The following is a 25,247-nucleotide window of genomic DNA, read 5'->3' as shown; positions in this document are numbered from 1 at the left end:
CCAATAGATGCAGTGTGTGAGTGCCCTGTTGACATAAGAGGCTGCCACATATCTCTTATATAAAACAGGGCACTCCCGTCGAGCTTTGAGACAACGACCCACATTAGCTGTTTTCGTGTAGACAGCTGCCCTAAGATATTGTACTTGCTAAGCTTGCTTGAAGATATCCGAATCTAAAAAAGGGAACATGGTAATCCACACTATGTTCACTAGTGAAAGCTAGGCAAGAGTTGTTTTAGAAAGCAGAAGTCAAGCATGGGACTCCCTCATCTGAAGTAACAGTGATAAAGATGTTGTCAATGTATCTTGCGTTTAGTCGTGGGGATAGAATATTGGTAAAGCTTCTCTCTTCCAAATGGGCCATGAACATATTAGCAAATAAGACTCCCAAAGGAAACCCCATTGCGACGCATCCCATTTGCCTAAATACTCGTAGATAAATAGATAGAGAGATAAATAGACAGATAAATAAATAGATAGATGGATGGATTGATTAACTATCTAATTAATTAGTTAATCAATTGCATAAATATAGACAAATGAATAGAGGAAAAAATTACACCTTTTGATGACTTGCTGTTAGGATAAGAATACAAAACACGAAATTGCTGGGAAGTTTACTATGGTGTTAGGTAATGTAACAGGTTTTCATTAACTGATATAGGGAATTCTCAATTTTCATGTTAGGTAGATGTCCAGTGTCGTTTTCCTGGGCGTAAATGGAAGTGAAAAGGGACATCTAATCATCTACAGGAAAAAAATCTAGGTGAAACAAAGATGAGTTTTCCAAATATCGTTTTCCAAGATCGATAGACTATTTTCCGTCTGGGAGTTCAGTCAAGTCTTGCTCCAATTCCTGTTAGATGCAAATCCGGAAACTTGTATTTATCTTATGTAAGTATGTATGTATATAAGCATGCATGCATGTATGCATGTGTATGTATGCATGTGTATATATGTATGTATGTATGTATGCATGTATGTATGTATGTATGTACGTATGTACGTATTCTGTAAATTTGCACCCTCATTCTAGAGTACGTGTGTACATACATGTGTATGCATGTATACATGCTTTAAATATTCACCCTCATTTTACTTCATTTCTGGTGTATAGTTTGCGGCATATACTGTAACTACATATCCTAAAGATCAACGGAGAAATACATTGAAATTCTGATACACGATATACAGTACATGTAAACTAATCTTCGATATTAACGTAGCCGGTTTTGTTCTTTCAAATATAAAGCTCGTAAAATAATGAGTTAAAGTTGTCCAGATACTGAAATATCCTGAATTGCCACGTGTCCGTATGAATCAAAACTTTAAATACAAGACCCGATGATATGTACAAGAATGTATTACAATAGTTCCCAATCAGGTACATTTTGTACTTATAGGTGGCGATTATCCATATAACTCAGTATTTAACAGTGTGTTGAATATTTGTTTAACTTCTCCATTACTGTGACGGTCTATAAATGTTTTATTCTGCCAAACGACAAATAATCCCAATTAGCCGAGAAGGCTAAAAACAGACTACATAACACAGCTGAGGGCAGGAGCTTTTTGGTGAAACCGTGGACTAGTCGTTTGTTTACATTTACGAGTGTTGATGCAAGTAGACCTATTCCGTGGCCAAACCCGATGACCAATTCGAGTTTGAGGCAGAAGACGCACGAATTCCGGCAGTTCTTTGGTCTCAGGACAAGCTGCTTGGGGAAAATGAAGCAAGACGAGCAGAAAAAGCAAAGAGTGCAGTTAAGCTTTCTCTGTGGTAGCTGAGGCCTGAGTCTGATTGTCCTCTGGCTTGGGTTCGTGGATGCAGAACCAAGGCATGCGTTTCTGCAGCTCCAGCCTGCAATACAAGTTAAAAAAAGGTGTAAGAATACACTTTTTGCTGTATTATACTTAAATTACAATATTCTTGATTCAATATATGAAAAATTGGTCTATAAGAAAAACAAATGAGTGTAAGAAAAATAAAGGAAGTTTACACCACTTAAAAAGTAAAGTTACAGCACTGGAATGTTGACTGCATATTATCATGTAGTGGTAATTGCATGGTAGTATGCAGCGAACACATAAGGGATTGTCCTGGGGAACCCCTACAGACTAGGATACAGATCATTTGTCCATGTCAAATGTCTTCTCATAGAGGAATGATGCTACTATTGTACTACAACTGTCTCTCCTTTAAGCTGTTCTTTTGAAACTGTCCTTTACCACTTCTAATGTTCTTCCTGCGTAGGAAATCCCGTCTATTCCAAAGGCTATAAGAATAGACGGGATTTCCTACGCAGCTGCATCGAAGAAATGGTCAACGTTCTTCCTCTTATCCCTGTGTTAAAGGGGTAAAAGAATTCTACCACCATGATCCTCATGCCAGTCGTAAAAATCGACAATGTGGGATGGGGTGATGGGACTAGGGACCCTGCTCTCTGTATGTTTATCCTATGAGAGGTCAAGGCATAAAAGGGCCTGAGAGAAAAACACTAAACAGAACCCTAAGATTTGTATCACTAAATGTGCGTGGTTATACACCGATGAGAGTAAAAAGGAAGATATCCGTAACATCACTTGGACAAAATGTAGTGGCACATTTGTAAATTATAATTACGAAGAACCCATAGTCGGAATAAAAGGAAACTTAGAAGAAACTATAACTTCTATATTTCGGCTAATAGATATAGCCTTCTTCAGGAAAGTACCTGAAGAGGGCTATATCTATTAGCCGAAATATAAAAGTTATACTTTCTTCTAAGTTTCCTTTTATTTCGACTGTGGGTTCTTCGTGATTACATTGGCAGTATGTTTGTGAGAAGAAAGATGAATGTGTTATGTTTGTGTCAAGATGGGGCACAGTTGGTGACTCCATTAGTGATCATGGTACAAATTTGATCGGGGTTTTAAAAGTATTTAAAGGCTATCATGCTGTGCGTCCAATTGGTAGTGAGATGTCTAGGAGAGGTGTTGACTGTGAGTGCTTGAAATAGTATTACACACACCGTCCCTATCTGATGATAATTTAAGTACATTCTTTGGCGAAATTAAGAATACGATTAACAGTCGTCCTCTTACTATGATATCCAATGATGAACATGATTTGTGTCCAGTCACCCTTAATTCATTACTTATCCTGAATATTTCAGCAGTTGCACATGACAGTAAAGATATGCCATATGACAGTAGAAGAAAATGGAGGCAAGTGCAATATCTTGCTAAAGAATTTGGCGAAGATGGCCATTACAGTATTTGCTATGCCTACAGGAACGCCAAAAGTGGTTTAAAGTAAATCGAGATCTTAAGGAGGGAGATGTACTGCTGGTAGAGAACAATATACTAAGCAGCCATTGACAATTAGCTAGAGTTGTTAAAGTAATCAAGAGTGAAGATGGTTTAATTAGACAAGTGGGAGTTGCACGTGGGAAAAGTTTCAGTGCTATTGCATGAGGTCTACCGCCATATGTCGCCTACTCAGGTGCGGCCTGAGGTCTACCTGTCCATCAAACATGTCCTACCCAAATACATAAAAAAAACATGCCCTGTCCACGCGACCTGACCTGACCTAACCTAACCTATTTGTGTCATTCTTAGAAGATGTACGAAGTGTGGATCATTAGGATAAACGTATGGAAATATATGATAACATGTTTATTTTTACATTTCTTCCTTTAATATGAATGTAATTTGAAATCCAATTATCTATCTGAGTCATTCCTGAAATATGTACAAAATGTGTATTTATCGCTAAAATAAATGTATGGAAATTGTAGACCTCACGCTATAGTGTGGTAGACTTCACGCTATACTTGCACCAAAGTTTCTATACAAGACCTATCTCTAAAGTTGTGTTGTTGGAACATGACTGTTAAGTAAACTTGGTGATGTCTATTACTTGTTTCGTTATCCTAGATGATCACAATGGGGTGGGTGTGAGAGCAGGTCACATGAATCAAAATCATGTTTCTAATTATCACGTGACTCAAGTAACGTGCTTCCTCCTCTGGCTCCTCCCCCTAACCAAGTTGTATTCTTCCGCTATCTCAATCGTGTGGACTGCATTGTCTAAAATAGATTTGCGTAATTTTGTTGTTGCACTAGCCACTAGTCTATTGAAAAATAATGTGAATATGTTGTGGGTAGTGACTTTGAGGGTTGAGATGTATTAGTTGAAGTGGCACTAGATGACTTGTGTTCTTCCGCTGTAAGAATGAGCGCAGAGTTCATTCTCTAGAATTTTATACTGTATGCTAACAGTACTTAGTGTAAAAGCCAGTGATAGAATGTTTATTGAAATGCATAATTGTAAACCAAGAATGGAATATGCTGCAGCCTAAATTTGCTGGAATTGTGAAGAGGGGGAGCTTCGACCAAGGTTACGTCATAAGATTGAACTAATCGCTAGTTTCCAATTTGTGAGTGACAGCCGACGAACCTATGCATGTGGAATGAGCTGGGATATCTTTTAACGGTAAGCGTGTTTCTCACATATTAAGTGTCTTCACTGTTTGTGACAATAAATAAGTCGATAATACTCGTACTTGAGGGCTCTAGAATTGAGTTGATTAGATTGTAGGTATACGATTTGTTTTGGATCATTAACTTGGAGTTTCGAATGGAATCTGCTGTAGTTCTGTCTGGACCTAGTTTACTATGGAGCTGATAATTATAATTACTGTTGAATTCGTCTGCTTTGCATTGCTAATGTACATGGGTAGTTGATTGGGTGTTGCTCTCCAGGTTGACGATATATATATATATATATATATATATATATATATATATATATATATATATATATATATATATATATATATATATATATATATACATATATACACATATATATACATATATGCACTATATATACATATATATACATATATGTTTATATGTGTGTGTGTGTACACGAATCAAATTTTGTGATGGTATGTGATATGAATAATTCACGTGTAAGTATGCGGTATGTCCTCACACGTTTGGTGGAGGCTATTTATGGCGGCCATATTCGTGGCAAGTCCCTGCAAATTATGTACTTGATTACCATTCAGTGTCTTTCAGTCGGTTGATACAGAAGCAAGGGCCATGTTTGTCCAACATCAAAGATATGTATACACGTATTAACTGAATGGGTTGTATACAGAAGTATGTAAGTGCAGAGGTGGGGAACTTGCGGCCTTCCGGGCCATCAAGTGCGGCCTTCTGTGGCCTTTGATTTACATATTATTTAAAAAATCATATTATTTATTATTTAAGAAGTATATTATTTATTATAAAAAGGGATAACATAATTAGAAAAGTAATAATAATTTGTTCAGTGCGGCCTCTATGTAGGACGATGAATTGTAAGGTGGACCCCATGCACAAAAAGGTTCCCCATCCCTGGTATAGTGCATACGTGTATTGATAGATCAATGTTACATAAACCACTTCACACGTGCGCAGCAGGTTCTTCAATAAACGCGTATTTTCACAAAGAAGATGAAAATAGACTCTGTTGTCTGTAAACGTGCATTTTCACTAAGAAAGCTGAAAATGGACGCTCTCATCCGTGCCCCCATATTACTTGTGTTGCCACTTAGCGTGGTACCGTGACAATACCTGTATTTGGGATGATTGATAGCGTAAATCCAAGGATCGACGCAGGCAATAGCTTTACAGGTCAACGCTGGGACCATCGACACCAAAGGGGTCAGCAACGACCTGTGAATTAAAAGAAAAATATAGAAACAAGGGTTGCAGTGTATTTTTCCTGGCCTACCAGATACACGTAATTCAATTTTTTTTTTTAACTGAGAGCATGCGTGTGTGTACGCAGGAAAACACACTTCATGGGCCCCGTCTCCCAATCCTTAGCCTCAAGTTCGTGTACAGCTCCAATTTGATATATATCCTTGATTTCTGATTATCATGTTTACATTTGGACTCGTGTAGTGTTTGAGCTTGGGCTATATCGCTTGCTAAGTTTTTCCAAGAATATATGGGAAACTATTTCTTCACATCCATTCGACATTTGGTCTTTTTTAATTTGGGGTTTAACCAACGTGTTCGACAACCAAATACCCCGTTCACACGTCTGTCTATCGAACCGCGTTCGACCAACCGTTAGGCCTAGTTAAAGGCCCTCTTAAAGCCAACCCATCTTTAATCAGATCTCTTCTGACAATGCAGGCTTATCCCCTTTAGTGATCTGAATAAATCATAACTCCTCTTCGATCGTTCAAAGTTGGTAGACCTAGTGCTTTTAGTCTCTTCTCATATGGTTTATCGACAAGTATGGTTACTGTTCTTTGTAACTCCTCTTCGATCTTTCAAAGTTGGTAGACCTAGTGCTTTTAGTCTTTTCTCATATGGTTTATCGACAAGTATGGTTACTGTTCTTTGTAACTCCTCTTCGATCTTTCAACGTTGGTAGACCTAGTGCTTTTAGTCTCTTCTCATATGGTTTATCGACAAGTATGGTTACTGTTCTTTGTATTCTCTCGCTCTTGCATATAACCCTCACTCTGTGTGCGACGTATATTCCAGTATTGGTCGGATTAGGGCAGTGGTTCCCAACCCCAGGGTCGCGAGGGTGTTTTTGAGGGTCGCCAGAGGGTATTTTTTAACTTTTTTTTTCATTCAAGTTTCAAATGTATTTAAATTCATTGTGCTAGTAAATATAAGCTGAACTATAAAAACGAAAGTTTATAAACATTATGCAAGTACGTAGAAATATAACATGAAATGGTTGAATTTATTATTACAATTAGGGTCGCGACTCCAGGCTAAGAGTGGATTTAGGGTCGCAGCCAAAAAAGGTTGGGAAACAGGGTTTCGATGAGTTTTATCACCGTCTCATCCCTATAGTTAAACTCCACTAACCTGTCAGGTGACGGGTTGTCTTTTATCAGCAGCCTCTTTTGTTTATGTAATGGGTTCACTTCCCGAGGAGTAGATTAAGGATAATCTTTTACTACTATTGCCCATTTCTATCACTTTGCATTTTTTGGTATTAAATTTCATATCCCATTAGCTCCCCAAGCACCCAGGCCCGATCCTCGCCTCACCTGTTCCCAAATGCGCCGATCAGGGCGACGACGGCGTAGGGTGTCCAGGAAGTGAAGAACATGAAGTAAAGCCCCATGCACACCTTGGCAATGCGAATCTCTGCTGATTTCTCCTGATCTTCCTTAGACCCAACACTACGTAGGTTATCCACGTTCATCTTCTTGGCCTGGACGTAGGAGAAGGAAAGGGGAAAAATAAGAATGAATTTAGAGATGTATTTTGTGGTGAGTTCCAGGTTACCTTGCGTTTTTCAAATAGCCGACGATGAGGCATGATGATTGTAGCATGAGATGATCTCTGGAAGCCCTGCTGCCTTGTTCAGGTTCCATTCTACTCAACTCTGACATGGGGAAAGGGTTATAAGAGGTGACCCAAAAGTGACCTGCTCTACCTTCACTTGGCTCGGGAACTACCTACGGTAAAGTCACCCAATCTGGGGGTGCAACGACAGTGAATAGAGGAAGTAGCAGCCCTCCCAGAGTCATTTAAGTCTCGCGTCCCCTCCCTACTGCTCTGTCATATCTCCCCATCAACAGTGAGTACGCCCCCTTTCCCTCGAATCAATTGGACCCGACCACACAATGGCGGTTAACCTTCCCCTCCCCTTCCCAACGAGGGAAATAACCACCTCCGTTCATTGGATCATTTGCCACCACTCCAATACAGCAAAGTGACAAGGCACACCCAGTTTCATCCTGTTGATTTACTTAAATATTTGGTTCTCATTATGCCCTATACCAAGATAAAGTGGATTCCGACATTGGGTACCAAAAGGTTTAGTCCTAAACACTACCAATGAGACTATATTATGCTGAATAGTGCCCCCTTCTAAATAAAGAGAATATCCATGTTTTCATGTGGAAGACACCGCCAAACGTGACCCCATGTGAACAAGTCACTAATAGTGGGGCTTCAATCCAGAATCCAACGCGAGAGTCCGTTGCCAAATCTCGCTACTGCCCAAATTCAAAATAAGTCGCAACATTCAAAAACAATGTGGACATTGTCAAACACACGAATTGCAGAGTCAGACCTCTTAAATGAAATCTAAAATAAGAACATAAGAGTGAAGGAGACTGCAAGAGACCATAAGGCTTACACAAGGCAGCTCCATATCCATCACCACCTGTCATCCCCATCCATAAAGTTGTCTAACCGTTTCTTAAAACAACTGATAGTTTCAGCGCTCACTACATGGTTACTAAGTCTATTCCATTCGTTGACCACCCTATTAGTAAACCAATTCTTGCCAATTTCCTTCTCAAATCTAAATTTGTCCCTTTTAAATCCATTACTGCGAGTCCTGCCCTGCTGTTTTGATATGATGACCTTGTTTGCATCACCCTTGTTAAAGCCTTTGATTCACTTGAACACCTCTTATTAGATCAACCTGTATATATAGGAGTAATCAAAGTCAATAATACAAAAGGAACAATAAACGATACAAAGAGTACTGATATTAATTTTCACCCGACCCCAGCTGGGGCACATGAAGAATTGTCACCCCAGAACGTCCACATGAAGAATCGTCACCCCATGAGATCTCACCTGAAGAATTGTCACCCCAGTACGCCGAATATCGACAGTGGAATAAAGATTAGGTTAGGTTGAATGAGGGTTATGCTTATTGTTATCAACTTATACAACCGAAGAATCGTAAACCCAGGATGGCCCACATGAAGAATAGTCATCCTAGGATAGCCCACATGAAGAATCGTTATCCTGGGATAGCCCACATGAAGAATCGTTATCCTAGGATAGCCCGCATGTAAGCAGGATCACCCTAGGATAGCCCACATGAGAAATTGTCACCCTAGGATACCCCACACGAAGAATTGTCACCCTGTCGAAGACTGGGGTGACAATTCTTCATGTGATCCCCCATCTTCCAACCTACATTAACTAAAAGTACTTGAATACATACAAAAACAACTAAAACCCTCGTATACGTCCCTGCTTCAACTGCCAGCTCTCTGGATAATGCCAAGCTGTAGTGATACCGACAAACAGGTTCGACAGCCACACATGATTCCTTAAGTGCAGCAACCGTGGTCATAACCATAGATTGTCCATTTCACATTGCACAGTGTACCGTTTTCAACGTGAAATCCTGCCTATGAGACTCGGAGCGTACAAGACCAAGACTCCTGTGTTTCCTACTCCCACTTCCGTCATATATACGAGCATATATATATATATAGACATATATATATGTATATATATATTATATATATATATGAGGAAGGGGGAAAACGGGTCTTGATCCGATTATTGAGTCGATTTCTGACCAGTTTCGCTTTACAGTAGCTTCATCATTCCTCTGAAGAAGCTACTGTAAAGCGAAACCGGTCAGGAATAAACTCAATAATCGGATCAAAACCCGTGTTACCCCCTTCCACCTTTCTCATAATTCTCCCAATGTCTCAACATATATATATATATATATCTATATATATATATATATATATATATATATATATATATATATATATATATATATATATATATTACCCCTCCATTCTCTTTTTTGATATCTAAAAATGTTCCCCCAATACTTAAAAGAAAGTAAATAACAAGATGTTCCCAGGGATTTTGGTTGGTACGTGAGAAACTTTTTGCACCGAAGATTGGCCGATTTTGGCATGCGCGATTAAAAAAAGTCCACCCGTGCCCCAGACGCTTCCACTCAAGTGGACTACCAAACGAGGAACCACAACAGCCCCCGACTCCTTCTAATCTTCCCTGTCCAACATAGAGCCAATTCCAGTTGACAGTAACCCACCACAACCTCTTACTACGAACCTGTTTTTCCTTCCAAACAACACGTTTCTTGTAATCTAAAGAAGAAAACCAGCCCTTCAGCTGAAAAAATACAAGTGGCATGATATAAGGACAGCGTCACACCTGAATCCTTTCCACCTCAAATTGCAAACAAGGCGTCCGTAATTTAAGGCACTCAAGAAATTTCATTCCCATACTGACTGCTAATTGGATCTTATGCTACCTGAAATCAGGAGATCGGAGCCGTTATCTGCTTCCAACTTTACACCAATATCACATCCCAAATACACAAAAAAGGCTCACAGAGAACAAACCAGCACCTGTAACATGCACCCAATGCAGTCTTATAGATCTCCCAAATGCCTTTAAACCCAAAGGGAATAAAATCATTACAGCATAGCCTCAAGCTCCTCATTGGCAGAATCCAACTCCCCAACTCTCCGAAGTATAACCTCCACCTAACGCTTATAACCGACACGAATAGAAAATACCCCTCCCCTCCCAAAACTTGATCCCCCAACTCTCATACTCACTAAGGCATTTGCGAAACGTCCTTCCTATAACAACCCCTTCTAACACACAACTCATAACCACAATTGAACACCATTAACCCAAACACTAACTCCCTCAACCCTAAAATGGAATTGCCGTGGACTCTGCAGAGGAAATTGACTCTTACTCCAACCGATTGGAACCCATCTGCGTCTGCCTACAAATAACACAACTAGGTACATGCACACTTCCTCACTTCAGATGTGATACCATCTTCTCTCCACTTCCGTCTCAAGCCAAACGAGATGTAACAGCAATGCTAGTGCATCCAGCTATCTCATCGTTACCACTCACAGTCTATAGCCTTCAAGCGATCGCAGCCAAATTTTCCTTAACCATTTTGGTCATTATCTACTTTCCATCCAGAAGACCTTACTTCGGACACACCATCTGATGTCCTATATCAATTACCCCGCATTCTTGTCGTCTGTTAGGGGCTAGACACGAGACATCACAACCTCACAAGGCGGATTGATAACTCATTTGCTTCACACTCCCTGTCACTCCTCAACGACGAACAACTCACATATTTCTACCTTCGAGCGTTTACCAACATATCCCCCAACTATTTATGCCAGTATACCTGACCTTTTTGACTTTAAAATGGTCCATAACACCTGGCCTAGACCATAGCGACCATTCCCCACTCCTTACAATCTACACAAGTTCTTCGTCATCCTCCACACACACACACACACACACACACACACACACACACACACACACACACACACACACACACACACACACACACACACACTATGGGCACCTAGTAAAAAAGAACATAAGGAAATTAGAAAGAATTCAAAGAGCAACGACAAAAATGGCACCCACACTCTCAAATTTGACATACGAACAAAGATTGGATAAATTATATCTATCAACACTGGAACAGAGAAGAGAAAGGTGATTTACTGACCATTTACAGAATTATGAAAGGGATAGAAGTTCTTGACAGAGACGACTTATTAAAATGGGACAAAAGAGAAACAAGATGAAACAAGAAGCTAAAAAAGGACAGTCACAGAAGAGATTTGAAAAAGAATAGCTTCCCACACAGAGTGATGTCTGGAACAAACTAAACGGGGAACAGTGAGTGCCTAAAATATACAAGATTTTAAGAACAAACTGGATGCGGAGAGATACAAAAACGGGTTACTACGAGCATAGCTCTCGTCTCGTAAAATACAACTTGGTACAACTAAGTAAATGCACAAATAATTCCGATGGTCCTTCTCGCGTTCAAATTGGAAAGGTCTTCCAATCGGCATCGTACAAAAAAGAAATGTTTGCCCTTTACAATTCGTGAGAATGGAATGGTGAGTTTTATTTCCTTTTTTTTTTTAAATACCACGAAACCATCGGTTTTTTCTTGTGCAAAATTTACTCTTCGGCTTTCTCTCACACACACACAATTTCTCAAACCTCAAGTTGTACGATAATGATGAGAAAATGCCGTTAGGGCAGCAACAATTCACCAAAATGGCGTCCCGCCCCACACCTAGAGCAACTTGAATATAATTCACTCATCAGTTTAGTTTTGGGTATTGTACTGGCATCTAATCACACCGTGGGACATGAAAAAGATATAACAATAAAAAATGTACTGGTAAGAGAAATAGTCTAGAGTGCAGCGAAGTTCTTAACGATCTAGAACCGGGGTTCTCAACCTATTTTCACGTATGCTTCGTACTTATGGATTGCTATTGTTTAGCCTTCTGTAGATGACTTCAACACTAAATCTAATCGTTTTGTATCCACTTATGCTTTCAGTTGGTGGCCCCTTTTATTGATCATCATGGCCCAATAAACCACAGGTTGAGAACCTTTGATCTAGAACGTGGTGGATGTTTGATAGATATGCTTTGGACCACAAATAAATAAAAAAGATAGCCCCTCCTGGCAGGGTCATCTTCTGACGAGACAAACTACTCAAAAATTATTCATAAAATGCCCCAACGAGAATATTTGCAATAATAACTCATGACAAGATATTTGTATTACAATAAAGGAAAAGCAATATAATAACTAGTATGACAAATAAAAAAAATATGAACTTGAACGTAGGAGTGTTAGGTTTGTAATAGGCGTAATAACCAAGTTCAGAATTGATTGTAGTGTTCTGTAGCCAACACGTGAAATTACCCCTTCAGGACTCGTGATCGCCGAGTACGGGATAAACTATAGTCACCCCTTAGAACATGCATTCAATCAATTATATTTAATATGAATAATAATATTCATTATATCAGCTTTATTGATCTTGCAAATAAAATAAAACATATCCCTCTACATCCCGTAAAGAGGATATTTATGTATTGTAAAAATATATAAAATTATTGTATACATCCGGAATACTGCTGAAGATGTAGTGAGCGAAACCGTTATTCGGTATTTTCAAACCATTCGGGGTGACAATGGGTCATTAGCGTTCCACATGAATTAGCCAGTACGCTGAGAAAATGTGAAGAAATTACGTTACTCACCTGTTCCTTCATAGCTTTTTCATGGGCGCTGACATGACTAAATATTTGACTGTAAAAGTAGACGATAAAGGACCCAGGCACGATGTACGCGAAGAAAAAGATGCAGGCCACAAAACTTCGCGTATTTTCGTCGTCCGTAAGATAGTCAAAAGTGCACGTTGTCAAGAACCCCTCTGTAAACATAATTAAACCCCAATTATATTAACAAGAATGAAAGAGACAATCGTTTTTTCTTTCATATGGTGATTATCAAGAATGTAGAGGTATGATTTAAATTCAGGATACTGTACATGATTTTTTTTTTTTCTCTAAAATTGTCTCGAACTTTTTTTTTCTATTGTTAAGAATTATAACTTGAAAAACATATATGGGACAGGAGAACGTTGTTAAGAGCAGTCAAGAATTTATACGAGGGTAATAGAGCCTGTGTTAGAATTAGAAATGGAGATAGTGGTTTGAGGTGGAGGTGGGATTTCGCCAGAGATATGTCACGTCACCATTGCAAGAGGCTAGTAGATAAGGTAGGCAAGTAAGATAGATAGAGGGATAGATGGCGAAGAGAAATTAATTTTTATGTGTAGGATGCTTGGTAACAATAGCCGCGAAGGAGTTGCACATTCTCGCTCCTCGTATAAAGTTTATAAACAATCGCTAGGGACCAGATTTTAATGCTGATTTGACAGTATGTAAACTAAACCATTCATGCGTTGATATCGTGATTGCTTGTGTAAGCAGTATTTCTTAAGACGTTGTAACAGTCTGATTGAGAAAAGGGTGGAGGAGAAAAATTTATTGGTACACGGGAGAAAAGTCACGCCCCTAGGGGAGACACTTGGTTGTAACGGTAAAGATCATTGGATTAATAAAGTCGTGACGTCAGTGCAGAGGTGGCTTAGCGAATGAATTATCCCAGTTGGGAGTCCCGTGGTGTAAAATGACAAGCCAAGTATAATATTATTCGGGGAGAAAAGAAAAATCCTACCTCCGTTCAATTCACCCCCATCGAGAAACATTACTTTCTGCAGAAAGATACGGAGAAAGACATACTTAAGACATTAAGGGAAAGAAAACTGGAAGTGAAAGAAGAAATACAAAACAATAGAAGGGAACAGTAAACAGAATTAAACCTGTAATTACGGAGGCAAAAACCATGGATGTTCAATCTATATATGGATGGGGCGGTACGAGAGGATAATGGGACGGGGATTAGATATGGTTAAAGAAAATGGAGAAAAATGGGAGATAAGCCAGTTGTTGTTTGAGGACGACACTGCGCTTGGAGTAGGATTAGAGGAGGGATGAAGGAATTTAGTGACAGTTTGGGAACGTGTGTGAAAGAAAGAAATTGATGATAAATGTGGATAAAAGTAAGGTTATGAGATGTACAAGGGGAGAGGATGGCAGCAAGTTGGAAGTATTAAGGAAGAAAGATTGGATGAAGTGGATAGCTTTAGATAGTTGGGTACGAATGTGGCGGGAAAGGGAGTGGAAGTAGAATGTAGATTGAGAGAAGCAAGATATTAAAAAGTGTAATAAGAAATAGACATTTAGGAATGGATACTAAGAGGAGATTATATAAAAGGGTGATTGTGCCGACAGCACTGTACGGGCCAGAAACATGGGACAGAAGAGAGTAAGAGCTTAAATGTGCTTGAGATGAAGTGCCTGAGAAGAACAGCAGGGGTTACTAGGCAGGATAGAGTGAGAAACAAGGAAGTGAGGAGGAGAGCAGGGGTGGAAAGGGAGTTGGGAGATAGGGTTGATGGAAGAGTATTAGGATGGTTTGGACAGATGGAAAGAATGAGTGAATGTTTATAAGTGAACTGAATAGTGCCGGATCATGAATCCTCATATCTTACCAGGGACGAACCTCCCCCAGATGCCGAGGAGGGGCAGGATAGCCCAAGGGGTGGCATAGGCCCAGATACCCAGAATGAACAAGAAAGCTTTCCCTCGAGTTAGTTTGGCTTCGAACGGTTTTGCAATAGTCCTGAAAAGAGGCACTAGATCTGAACACCAGAACTATAGGTTACTGTCATCCATGTTTGTCCATTATGAATCGAAATGGTATCTTTGACACCCCAGTTAAGCAATAATGGTACTGCACATTCCAACGTATCAAACTTACTTGTATCTGTCAAAAGCAATGGCTGCATTAGTCATGGCGCCACCAACGCCCGCATAGCATCCCATCACTGAAAATATGTCGCACCCCAGTTTTCCCCAGATGGGTCCTTCGTTGAAAGAGTTGAGGATGAACACTGGAGTCTTGAGCATCATAATGAAGTCTAGAAGAGCCAAGTTGACCACGAACATGTTGGAGGGCGTACGAAGAGATTTAGCACTGAAAAGGTCAAAATGAATAAGACTCTCAAAATTGGCGACGAACAACAAATTGATGTTCAGCTCATTTTTGCAGCAAAACTGGTACAAGCATACAGCCATACAAGATACTGGGGCACTACCTGCTGAACACCCAGATAACGACCCCGTTGCCCGTCAGAGCAGCGAACATGAAGATAATGTAAAAGACGCCGAGCATGTAGTGAAGAAAAGGGTTGGGGGCTTCGAAGGTCTTCCAGTAAGGATCGACGTATTCCATGTACTCGGCGGGGGTGTTCCAACCCAGCATTTTGACTTCGTAACGGCTGGCGAAAACATCTCGTTCCGACCTGAGAGGGAAGAATGAGAAGATGTACGGGCGTGTGCGCGCATTTGGATGTGTGTGAGCGTGTGTCTCTGCATGGGTGGTTAGGTGTGGCTGCGTAACTATCCGTGTACGTGTGTGTGCAAGCCGCTCTTGCTGTACCTGCTGTAGCATTCCCAAGATCAAGTAGGTGTTTTTATTTTGGGAAGCAAACATTCGCAGGGTTGTGAAATCCCCCCCCCCCACACACACATACACTCTTCCTCTCGAACCATTTCAAGCCACTTGATGAAGCAACTCTCAGTCTCATTTGGGCCACGTCCATCGACCGTTTCGTTTCAAAGAAACATGTAAGGCTTGTTTTTTGTTATGTGAATTCAGAAGTTGTAAAGCCATAGATTCCCCCTATGATAAGCTACATTCACTGCTCGCTTTGACACTGGCAATGTTTGCTGGAAGTCAGTGGAAATAACCCTGATATTTTCATCGCCAGCGGTATATTAACTTGATTTCTGGGGAGTTTCTGAGCTATACGGGCTGATTCCTTGTGAGCTTAAAGTTCAGCTCTCAAGTGAGAGTCACCATGATCTGCGGTAGTTAGACCCTTAGTCTCCAATGGCACCCATTCGCAGGTGTTGTAGAGGTCAACTTTTGATGGGGCGAAGCTAATGTTATACATTGTAGTAAACACTCCGAAATTTTGACTCTGTAACAGCAGACACTTGAGGATGACTGGCCTCTATGAATCTCTTATAGTCCTGATAACACTGCGTTATAGAACCACCTAAAGCCAAGTACATTCTATTCTCAGACTTCGCTGTAGTGTGGTCACTAGTAACCATAGGTAGCTTACGTATGTGCTAATATACAGTCAATAAGTGGGCCAACTATCTTTTTTCCTGATGCCTGTTTCCCTCGTTGATCAAGCTAAATGGTGCCAGTGCCAATATCGGATCCCATTTTCTTTTTCTCAACCATCAACTTCATCTTCTTTGCGCCAATGTCATGGATAATAATAAAACCAAAACGACACACCTTAAACACCTCATTAGAATTCGTCACATAGAAGCAAAGGTTAACACTTTTCTTTGTAGTTTCTTTTTTCATACACTTTCTCTTGTACTTTTCCACTTTCATACAGCCAGCAAGGTAGCTGTTAATAGGGTTAGCATCATCAAGTGCCTATAGAGTATTTAAGAATATATATATATATATCTTCCCAAGTCCTATCTTCGTGAAACACTCTTCACGACGCGGTGACCTTATCTTCCTCGCTGACATCATTTTCTTGGTCTTATAACTATTGCTGCCCTAAGTTTCTGGCTATTTCGCCTAGTAAGCCCCCTCTCATACGCCTGCTCTTTCTCCCTTGTCCTCTGACCGTATTAGGTCCAGCAACATTGACATCACTGATATTATCACCAAAATCACCAATAACATCACCAACATCATTACCACCGGCTCCACCCCGACTAACACTCGACGCATCACCAACACCATCACCGTCAGTCGTACCACGTAGCGCATCACCACCATCATCTTTACCATGGCCACAACCAGTAACACTGCACTTTTCACTCTTCCTTTTTTTTCTTTTTTGTGACAACATCAGTGATACTATTACTACCATTGACTTCACCAGGAAGATCATCTTTAATAACGTCACTGTCGTCAAAATTTTCGTCCAAATCATCGTCTTCTAGGTTCCTTGTTTCCAAAGCAGGTAGCGGCCATCTTGGTTTGCACTTGTTCTTAGAATATCGGTAGATATTTCCTATTACTATCACTAAGCTATACTCCTGACCACGATGTTCACTTTCCCTATCACTTCCCGACATTACTGGAATATGAAAGAACAGCACAACTTTACAAATAACGGAATAATAACCAATATACGACGAGAGTACCATTCTATTTGTTACCCCGGCGACGAGAACAAACTGGCAGAGCCCGCATATATTATATATATATATACGAGAAAAATAATGTAGCACATTATACACCATTTATCTGTATATATTCTTGTACTGTACCTATTATATCTATCTGCTGACGAGGACCACAGTGGTCGAAATATACAGAAACTTCTATTTTTTCTTATTTTTTGACAATGGGTCATAAGTCTAACACACACATAAACACACACACACACACACACACACACACACACACACACACACACACACATATATATATATTATATATATATTATATATATATATATATATATATATTATATATATATATTATATATATATTATATATATATATATATATATATCAACTACAATTCACTTTAATTCTAAGCCATCAACGTCGAGGAACTCGAGGAGGCATACATGCAGAAATTGATACGTGGTCAAGCTAAGAACTCGAACCTCCGCTAGCATGTAACAAGTGACAGTGACTTAGCCCATTGCGCTTGATAGCGCAATGGGCTAAGTCACTGTCATATTCTGTGAACTGGCTTGATCATATTTTTGTGATTATTAATATTCAGAGTGAAAGAGAATGAGTAATACAGCTGTGACTTTATGATTTATAACGCGAATATTGTGGCGCATCATCGAATCATCGTACAGCAGACAGCTAATGCTGCCCGCGAGAATTTGACTTGGATTGAAAAGGTTAGCTTTTCTTCTATTTTCTTTATGCCACGACTACTTCCCCTGCGGCATACAACATATGGAAGAGGAAAGATTTCGAGGGCAGTTATTTGAACGCTTGATCAAGAGGGGCATTGATGGGCCAAAGATTCTTGAACTTCGGGAGGAGAAGCCATACCTTGTGCACACGTGAATGTGATATATGTTCATGCTGTCTTGTGTAAGTATATCAACACTCTTTCAAAATACTACAGTTTCTGCATATGTCTTTCTTGTACTTATCCATGTCTGGCATCTCAAAGATGGGTGATAGTTAGAATAATAAAAATGATAAGGATTTCCTATTGTGTATTGTATGTTCCAAAGGACCACCTGAGACGTAAGAAATTATGATCTAATACTAATGACTTTGTTCAGCTTAAAGAAACATCTGACATATAAAAGATTATGAGTCAAGCACCAAATCATGGGGGAGGCTTTCACCTCAGTGTGAGTCTGAGTGGGACAGGGTATCATGTCCAAATACATGTTTGCCCACCTATGTACGGAGGAACCCTCGTCCAATCCTAGGGTGAGGTTGGCCAGCATCGCCGGCGGCAAGGCCCCAATAGCGTTCAGCTTCGACATGGTGCCAACTTGTACCCAGCTGTGGAGAAAATAAAATGGATTATTTAGAGTTAGGGTTAAGCAATGTTGGTTTATACGGTACATAACAAGACCCCCACTGCAAAACGTAGCGGCATGTGATTAATGTAACGATAAACATACAGTAGTTGTACTTGAAAGTCAAACAGTCTTATTAGTCACAAAAAATTCTGAATCTTAATGTTTTCCATATTACTATTAGTCTACCGTTGGCATAATCAGAAGCGCACGGATCTCACACTCAGTTATGAGTTCGAGTCCCGCACTTCTGTCCGATTCTCAGCAATGACTGCTATTTTCCCCAACAGAACAGTTCCATGGCGCAAAGGTGGTGACTTAGATCGCAGTTATTCGCCCTCAAGTAAATGTGAAATTGAAAGCCACAGCATTAGTGCAACTAGAATCAAGAACCTAGTATGACAGAGTCCAATACTCTTAGCCTTTGCTGATGCTCGTCAAAGAAACCACATGCAACAACTTGGGAGTGGCCAATATCCTATGACCGCGGGATTACTTAGAAGTAGAACTCTAAAAGAGTTTTACAAAGGATTACAAAGGAAGAGCCGATCCTAACTCCTAACTTCTAACTCGCATGATCGTAGGATACCTGAGGTATGATATAAGGAAGTATTACCCAGGCCCACGTCACTGTTTTATTTAACAGCACTTTGGATTTGTCAAGATTCGGTATCGTAATCCAGTGGACATATGTGTACAATGTTCAGCCGCAGCACACGGTTCTCGTGCCTGAACTCTGTCAAATGCTCAAACTGCAGTCAAAACCACACAGCGTCCTCTTCACCCTGCAGAATGTATCACTTTGAACGTGAAATCCTCTGCTTCTGAGAAGGCCAAGAGCGAGTGAGATACATGATGGCTGAACTTGGAATCGTAAACTGCAACCCGTGAACCCGGCGCGACCACACGTCCACCAACATTCCCGTCTCGGCAGCCTCATCAAAATAGGCCACAAAGGCAACCCAAAAACCCACAGCACAACCTCCTCCAATTTGCCACGGTTCCAATACACAACCAGCCCCTGTTCACGCTAGTCCACCACGTCCTCCCTCATTTAACCTACTCTTTCCATCCAAACCAATCCACCCGACCTACATCAACACCCTCAATCTCCCTCTTGTCGTCCACAGGAGAGACCCAACTCTCCAACTAAATCAAAAGAACAAGTAACACATATAAATAAATAAGTATTACATCAGCATTATCTCCACTTAGAAAGTGACACCAAGGTGGCACCATCCCAATCACTGAGATAATTCTATCCCTGCCCTTCCCTGTCAATAGGATCTTCCGCTGCTTCGAAATATAAGGTTCAAGATGAAATCTACCCCATTTCTAGATCAACCTCATGCTCCAGACCCACAAACATTCCCCCTGTCCCACGTCTATAAAGAGTAGATCAGACCCTCATAGCCTTGGTATACGCACTTACACCTATTCACTCGGACATTCCGATGCCCAAGGACCCAACTGAAATGAATGATAACTGGCAAACCTCACTTTTTTCATCCTCTTAACGTACTCCCACCTTTCCATTCTTCAAATCCCCAACTATCAAAATTATTCTTCCCATGAGATATTGAAACATCCATCCCAACCAACATATATCCTTAAACCACTTACATCACCAACCATCAAAGGGTAGAATACCCCAGTAAGTACATTGCTTTATTCACACGCTGGCGCCAGTCCCCACGGTCTCTCCGAACTATCTCTCATGCAGCCACCCTTCTCACTACAAACAGCTCTCGACAAGCTCGATCAACCGACCCCAACCATGAATTCTGTGGGCGTCCCTTTCATCTCCTCCATCGACGGTCGCCTCGCGTGGAGACAACACTGTGAACTGGATCAGCATCGAGAAAACGTGCCATATGCCCATACAGAGTTGACATTCACGAATCAAGCGGGTAACTGGCCTAGACTGAGTCTCACTACAGTCTCTGGTTTGATAAAAATCATTCCAGCAATACCCTATGTTTCTCCGAAGGCACGTAGTACCAAAAACATAGACTTTTTTTCTTCAAATCAACACTCAATGTCCATGTCTCATAGCCGTACAGCAGGACAGGGAACACAAATGACTTGAAGATTCGGATCTTAGTCCTCCTGCATAAATATCGATAGCGCTACGTACTCTGCTCAAATCTGCCCATGATACCATGGACAATACCAATCCTTCGAAGTACTTCCTGACATGACCCACCACTCAATCCACTATCAAAGTATGTAAAACTCTCTAAGACCTCAATGCTGTCGCCCTTGATCCAGGAGACCTGGAATCCAATCGGTCTCGCCTTCCCTTCAGTGGCTGGAGGGCTGCAACCAGGACCTCTAATGGCTCCCCAAAGGACAGTTTCATCATCAAGCAATGAACCTAGTGTTCTCAATAGATAACATAGCAACGACATTGACAACTCTGTCCAATACTAAGTTCATACAGGTGTTGAGAAGTGCTGGGGCGTGGGACACGCCCTTGTCTCACTCCTAAATTAACAGAAAAGAAATTAGATACATCTCCCCCCCACTTTACAGCACTTTCTGTCCCAGAGTACAACCCAGACATCAAGCTGATAATCCACGCAGGAAACGCACAGATCCGTAGATCCCAAAGAACCCCTCGATGTACCTAATCAAACGCCTTCTTGAGATCAACATAAGCTGCAAGACACCTCTGTTGAGACTCACGTCGGCGCTCCACAAGAATACAAAGCACTAGAATCCGATCAGTGATTGACTTCCTTTGCGTGAACCCAGGTTGCTTAGGCCTCTAAAACTTTAGCAGATGCGAATGAATCCGCGCCTGGAACAGATGGGCGAACACCATACCTAGCACACTGAGCAGTATAATACCGCGCGGTAGTCATTGCAATTCTGCTGGTTCCCTTTCCAGATAGGGACGACTAGATCCTTCTTCCAGAGGGAATGGTATCGGACCACAAGCAGACAGTACAGCATACAACCCGCAGATCATGATCAATATCAATAACTCTGCACTGATGTTGCAGATGCCAGCTGCATTTCCACCTTTCAACTTCAGCCTCTTTGAGCTCTGTCAGAGAGGGCGAAGATTCGTCTATTAGTGCATTGACAACCGAATGCTATCAAGGGGAAAGTGTCCTCTTGGAGAGTCATCCTTAAACAACTGCTCATAGAACTTATCAAAAGAGTTAAACCCCACCACGCCTGACATGAGCTGCACACCAGGTATTCAACAGTTCTCCTCTGGGTCACAGATTTGAAGCGAAGTTTCCTCAAGGCTCCTTAAAGAGGCCTGAGGTCATTTGTATTAAACTGTCCCTTGATATCCTCAGCAATTCCCCTGATGTATATCTCTTTATCCATCCTGATAAGAGTTTAAGTTCGCCCTTTCTGGTCCAAGTCCCCGGGCATTATGGCTGCTCTCCAATGTACACGTCGGCAGCTTTCAGAGTTTGAAATTAAATCGTGTTCCACAGTTCTTCGGGGTTCTCAAGAGTGCAAAGTACTCCAAACCGATTAGAAATTCCTACCACATACTCCAGGTCACACGCATCAACCCTAAGCTCATCCGGTTGAAACCCAAATGTTTTATATTTCGGAATTCTCCTGAATTTGATAAGCAGTCTGAGTGTTGCGACCGTAATTCTATGATTGGTCCCAAATAATTCAGCAGTGCGATAAGCCCTGCAGATCAGTAGGATGTTCTGGAGAATGCTAACAAGTATGTGATTGGTCTTCTTTCCCACTCCTCTGGTATTACTAAATCTTTTCCGTCGGTGTGAGTCTCGTCTCTGGAACCAGGAACCAGCAATTCTCACCCTTCTGCACTTTGCAAAGCTCAGAAGGAGAGATCTGTTATTGTTCTTGGTTCCAAAACCATTGTGGCCAGTACATATTTTATAGCCAGCTCTGTCGATTTCAATAACCGCATTGAAGCTGCCAATACAATAAATGTGTCTCGAGGATGGCACCTTCCACTTCAGAGTCAAGCTTGGCATAGAACATATCCTTCTTTTCAAGTCCATACATCTCAGTAGGAATATTTAGTAACAAATATAACTTAATGTTGAAATATAATCCCACCACTTTCATTTCATTGGATTTGCTCCTACATATATGTATATATCTACTCAATCTTCTCAAATCTCTCCAGACCAACACTATAAGGGCCTGGTTAGACTCTTTGGGCTGGTTGATCCTAAAATATGTGATAATGATAGTAATAATCAAAAGCAAATAGCTTTTAACTCTATTCAGATTTTAACACAACGCCATATGTATATAACCTTTACACTATTTAATAACTAATACCTGATACTGAATTTAGATTTATTATCATTTACCTTTATCTATACATAGTAAATTACTATTATTATTATTATTGTTCATACCCAAACTTAAAACTAAGAAATTAACAATTCGGCGTCTATGACCTTGGCAGTTACGACACCAGATAACCTTTAACCAATCAATCAGTAGGAATGCATGCTACAACAAGAAAGGTTTAACTCAACTTGTGATTGAGACTCGTCAGCATTGTGGTGTAGTATTTTAAGGTGCTCTAGCATAGGATACTAGCAGGGCCCCGTATTGTTGTGTCGTGCCCCGACCAGCAGTGACGCTTCCTGTACAAGGACTCTTTGTTACGGTCGACATGGCCTCATTCTTATGTTTACTAGGCGTGGCCTCGTCTCGCTCTGCGTAGCGAGCGACGTTCGCCCTCAGCTAGCCTATACCCGTCTGTCATACTGTGAGCACATAGCGCTCCATGTACGCACAGCCCACAATAAATTCGTCAATCGCCCCCCTCCCTGTGTGTATATCACTTGTAGAATCCACATTGTAAAGTATTATAACGTACCTGACATTTAACAATAATACAGACGTGTCCTAGTATCATACTATTGCATAGTACATTAATAGATAAGTGCAATTTTGATTTAGTAAACATATTTTTGTAACGTTACTGTTATTTTCCCAATCAAAATTATGTGGGATGGGAAACATACAAGTTGAACCAAAAATATGACTTAACATTTAAAAATACATTCACTTCGTTTCAATCTTGCGATAATGGAAATGTCAAATGCTATGTTATATTATGTTTTATTCAACAGTGGGTGAAGAGGGCACGTAAAACGGGACTTTACTGATTTTAACAGGGACAGCGTAATGCTCTCTGAATACTTTCACAACTAAGATTCATGGGTCAGCATCGGAAAAATCATATGGATGAAAATACTTATGAATGTTATTGCTAATACCCGCGAGATAAATTACTTGATTAATATAAAATATACAAAGGGTGGGGGGGATGGATCCGTATAATGTAAAGAAATTAGTTTCTGCTGCCGAGCCCTGCGGAACTATACTGAGTCGTGCACTGTAGCGCGCGCAAGGTAAGTCACGCTGTATCACCAGGATGCTAAGAAGGCGAGAATGATGGAAATATGCCTTTTGGTGTGTCTGTTTTCACTCGCCTTTCTCCTTTATAAGAACAACTGAGCCCTTTGGACGTTCAATAGAGAAAAACTACCATAATGAGTGAGATTTTATAACAATCTAACGATTTGTGTTCAGAAAGTCAAACACAGTTCATCTTAGTGTTTCTCGGCAGAACCTAGTTCTTCACAGATCGGGGACCACTACTTACAACAAGAATACTCAAAATGAGACAGTTGTAATATGGATTGTCAGTTATCTCGTTCTTTTTTCCAGTGAAATACACTAATTCTAAGAATGCCACTCACGACTGTTCGGCAACAGCGGTTTAGGTTTGAAACGAAATTCTACTGAAGTAAATCAGAACACAATAACTTACGAGTGAAGGAAGTTACGAGTAGACCTCAAACAGAGTCGTTGCATATGCCTTATATATACAAGCCAGCCTAACGAGATTATTTCAGCTCCGCTTCACTGTCTGATGACAGTGGCCTTGACGTATGATGAGTCAATAAACGAAATGAAAAAGATGATCGTATGTGGAAACAGCATTTGTTGGTATTCACAACCGTGGAGAAATCTATCAAGTGCCGTCCTCCGGTTTGATATGACGTGGGCTGCTGTGTGGTACGAACTGGGAAGATGATAAGAGTGAGTTCACCTGTGGGATCGCTTAAATTACCGGACAGGTGAGTACAGTACTAACAGACCCCTTACATGCCTATGTGCCGCCCCCCGAGGCAAAGTGCCGCCCTGGGGCAAGTTCTCAGTGACGACCCCCCCCCCCTCCCCATCACCATTTCCCATCTCCACCATCCCTTACAGCCTATATATATATATATACATATATATATATATATATATATATATATATATATATATAATGTATGTGTATGTATATTTATATGTATATATATAAATGTATGTGTGTATATATGCATATATATGCGTAGTGAGAAGGGTGTGGGGAGTGAGGAAAGGACGAAAGAGGGAAGGGATGGCTATTCTAGTAAATGAAGAGATAGGTAAGCG

The 25,247-nt window shown here is 40.6% G+C and overlaps 1 protein-coding gene across 1 annotated transcript; it reads right to left on the bottom strand.

The window, feature by feature from the left end:
- Positions 1 to 602: 602 nt before the first annotated feature.
- LOC143018291 (opsin, ultraviolet-sensitive-like) lies at positions 603 to 24,653 on the bottom strand. Its single transcript, XM_076173624.1, has 9 exons — positions 24,595 to 24,653; positions 18,667 to 18,774; positions 15,341 to 15,547; positions 15,004 to 15,219; positions 14,735 to 14,865; positions 12,876 to 13,048; positions 7,056 to 7,222; positions 5,608 to 5,709; positions 603 to 1,861 (listed from the first exon to the last, which is right to left on the bottom strand). Exons 1-9 carry the CDS (start codon positions 24,636 to 24,638, stop codon positions 1,765 to 1,767), a joined length of 1,245 nt encoding a protein of 414 aa, XP_076029739.1. The 5' UTR covers positions 24,639 to 24,653; the 3' UTR covers positions 603 to 1,764.
- Positions 24,654 to 25,247: the final 594 nt, after the last annotated feature.

This window comes from Oratosquilla oratoria, chromosome 34 (assembly GCF_046742065.1).
Source record: "Oratosquilla oratoria isolate Oo_2021 chromosome 34, ASM4674206v1, whole genome shotgun sequence".
NCBI classification, from domain to species: domain Eukaryota; kingdom Metazoa; phylum Arthropoda; class Malacostraca; order Stomatopoda; family Squillidae; genus Oratosquilla; species Oratosquilla oratoria.
The sequence above is the reverse complement of the archived record's forward strand: the minus strand, read 5'-3'. Positions and strand labels throughout refer to the sequence as shown.

Excerpts from the sequence above, each read along its gene's own strand:
- LOC143018291 (XM_076173624.1), bottom strand. The coding sequence starts at position 24,638 with ATGCAACGACTCTGTTTGAGGTCTACTCGTAACTTCCTTCACTC. Across the intron at positions 7,223-12,875 it reads AAAAAGCTATGAAGGAACAG|GCCAAGAAGATGAACGTGGA; the intron begins GTGAGTAACGTA and ends TCCTACGTCCAG. Across the intron at positions 5,710-7,055 it reads ATCGGCGCATTTGGGAACAG|GTCGTTGCTGACCCCTTTGG; the intron begins GTGAGGCGAGGA and ends TTTAATTCACAG.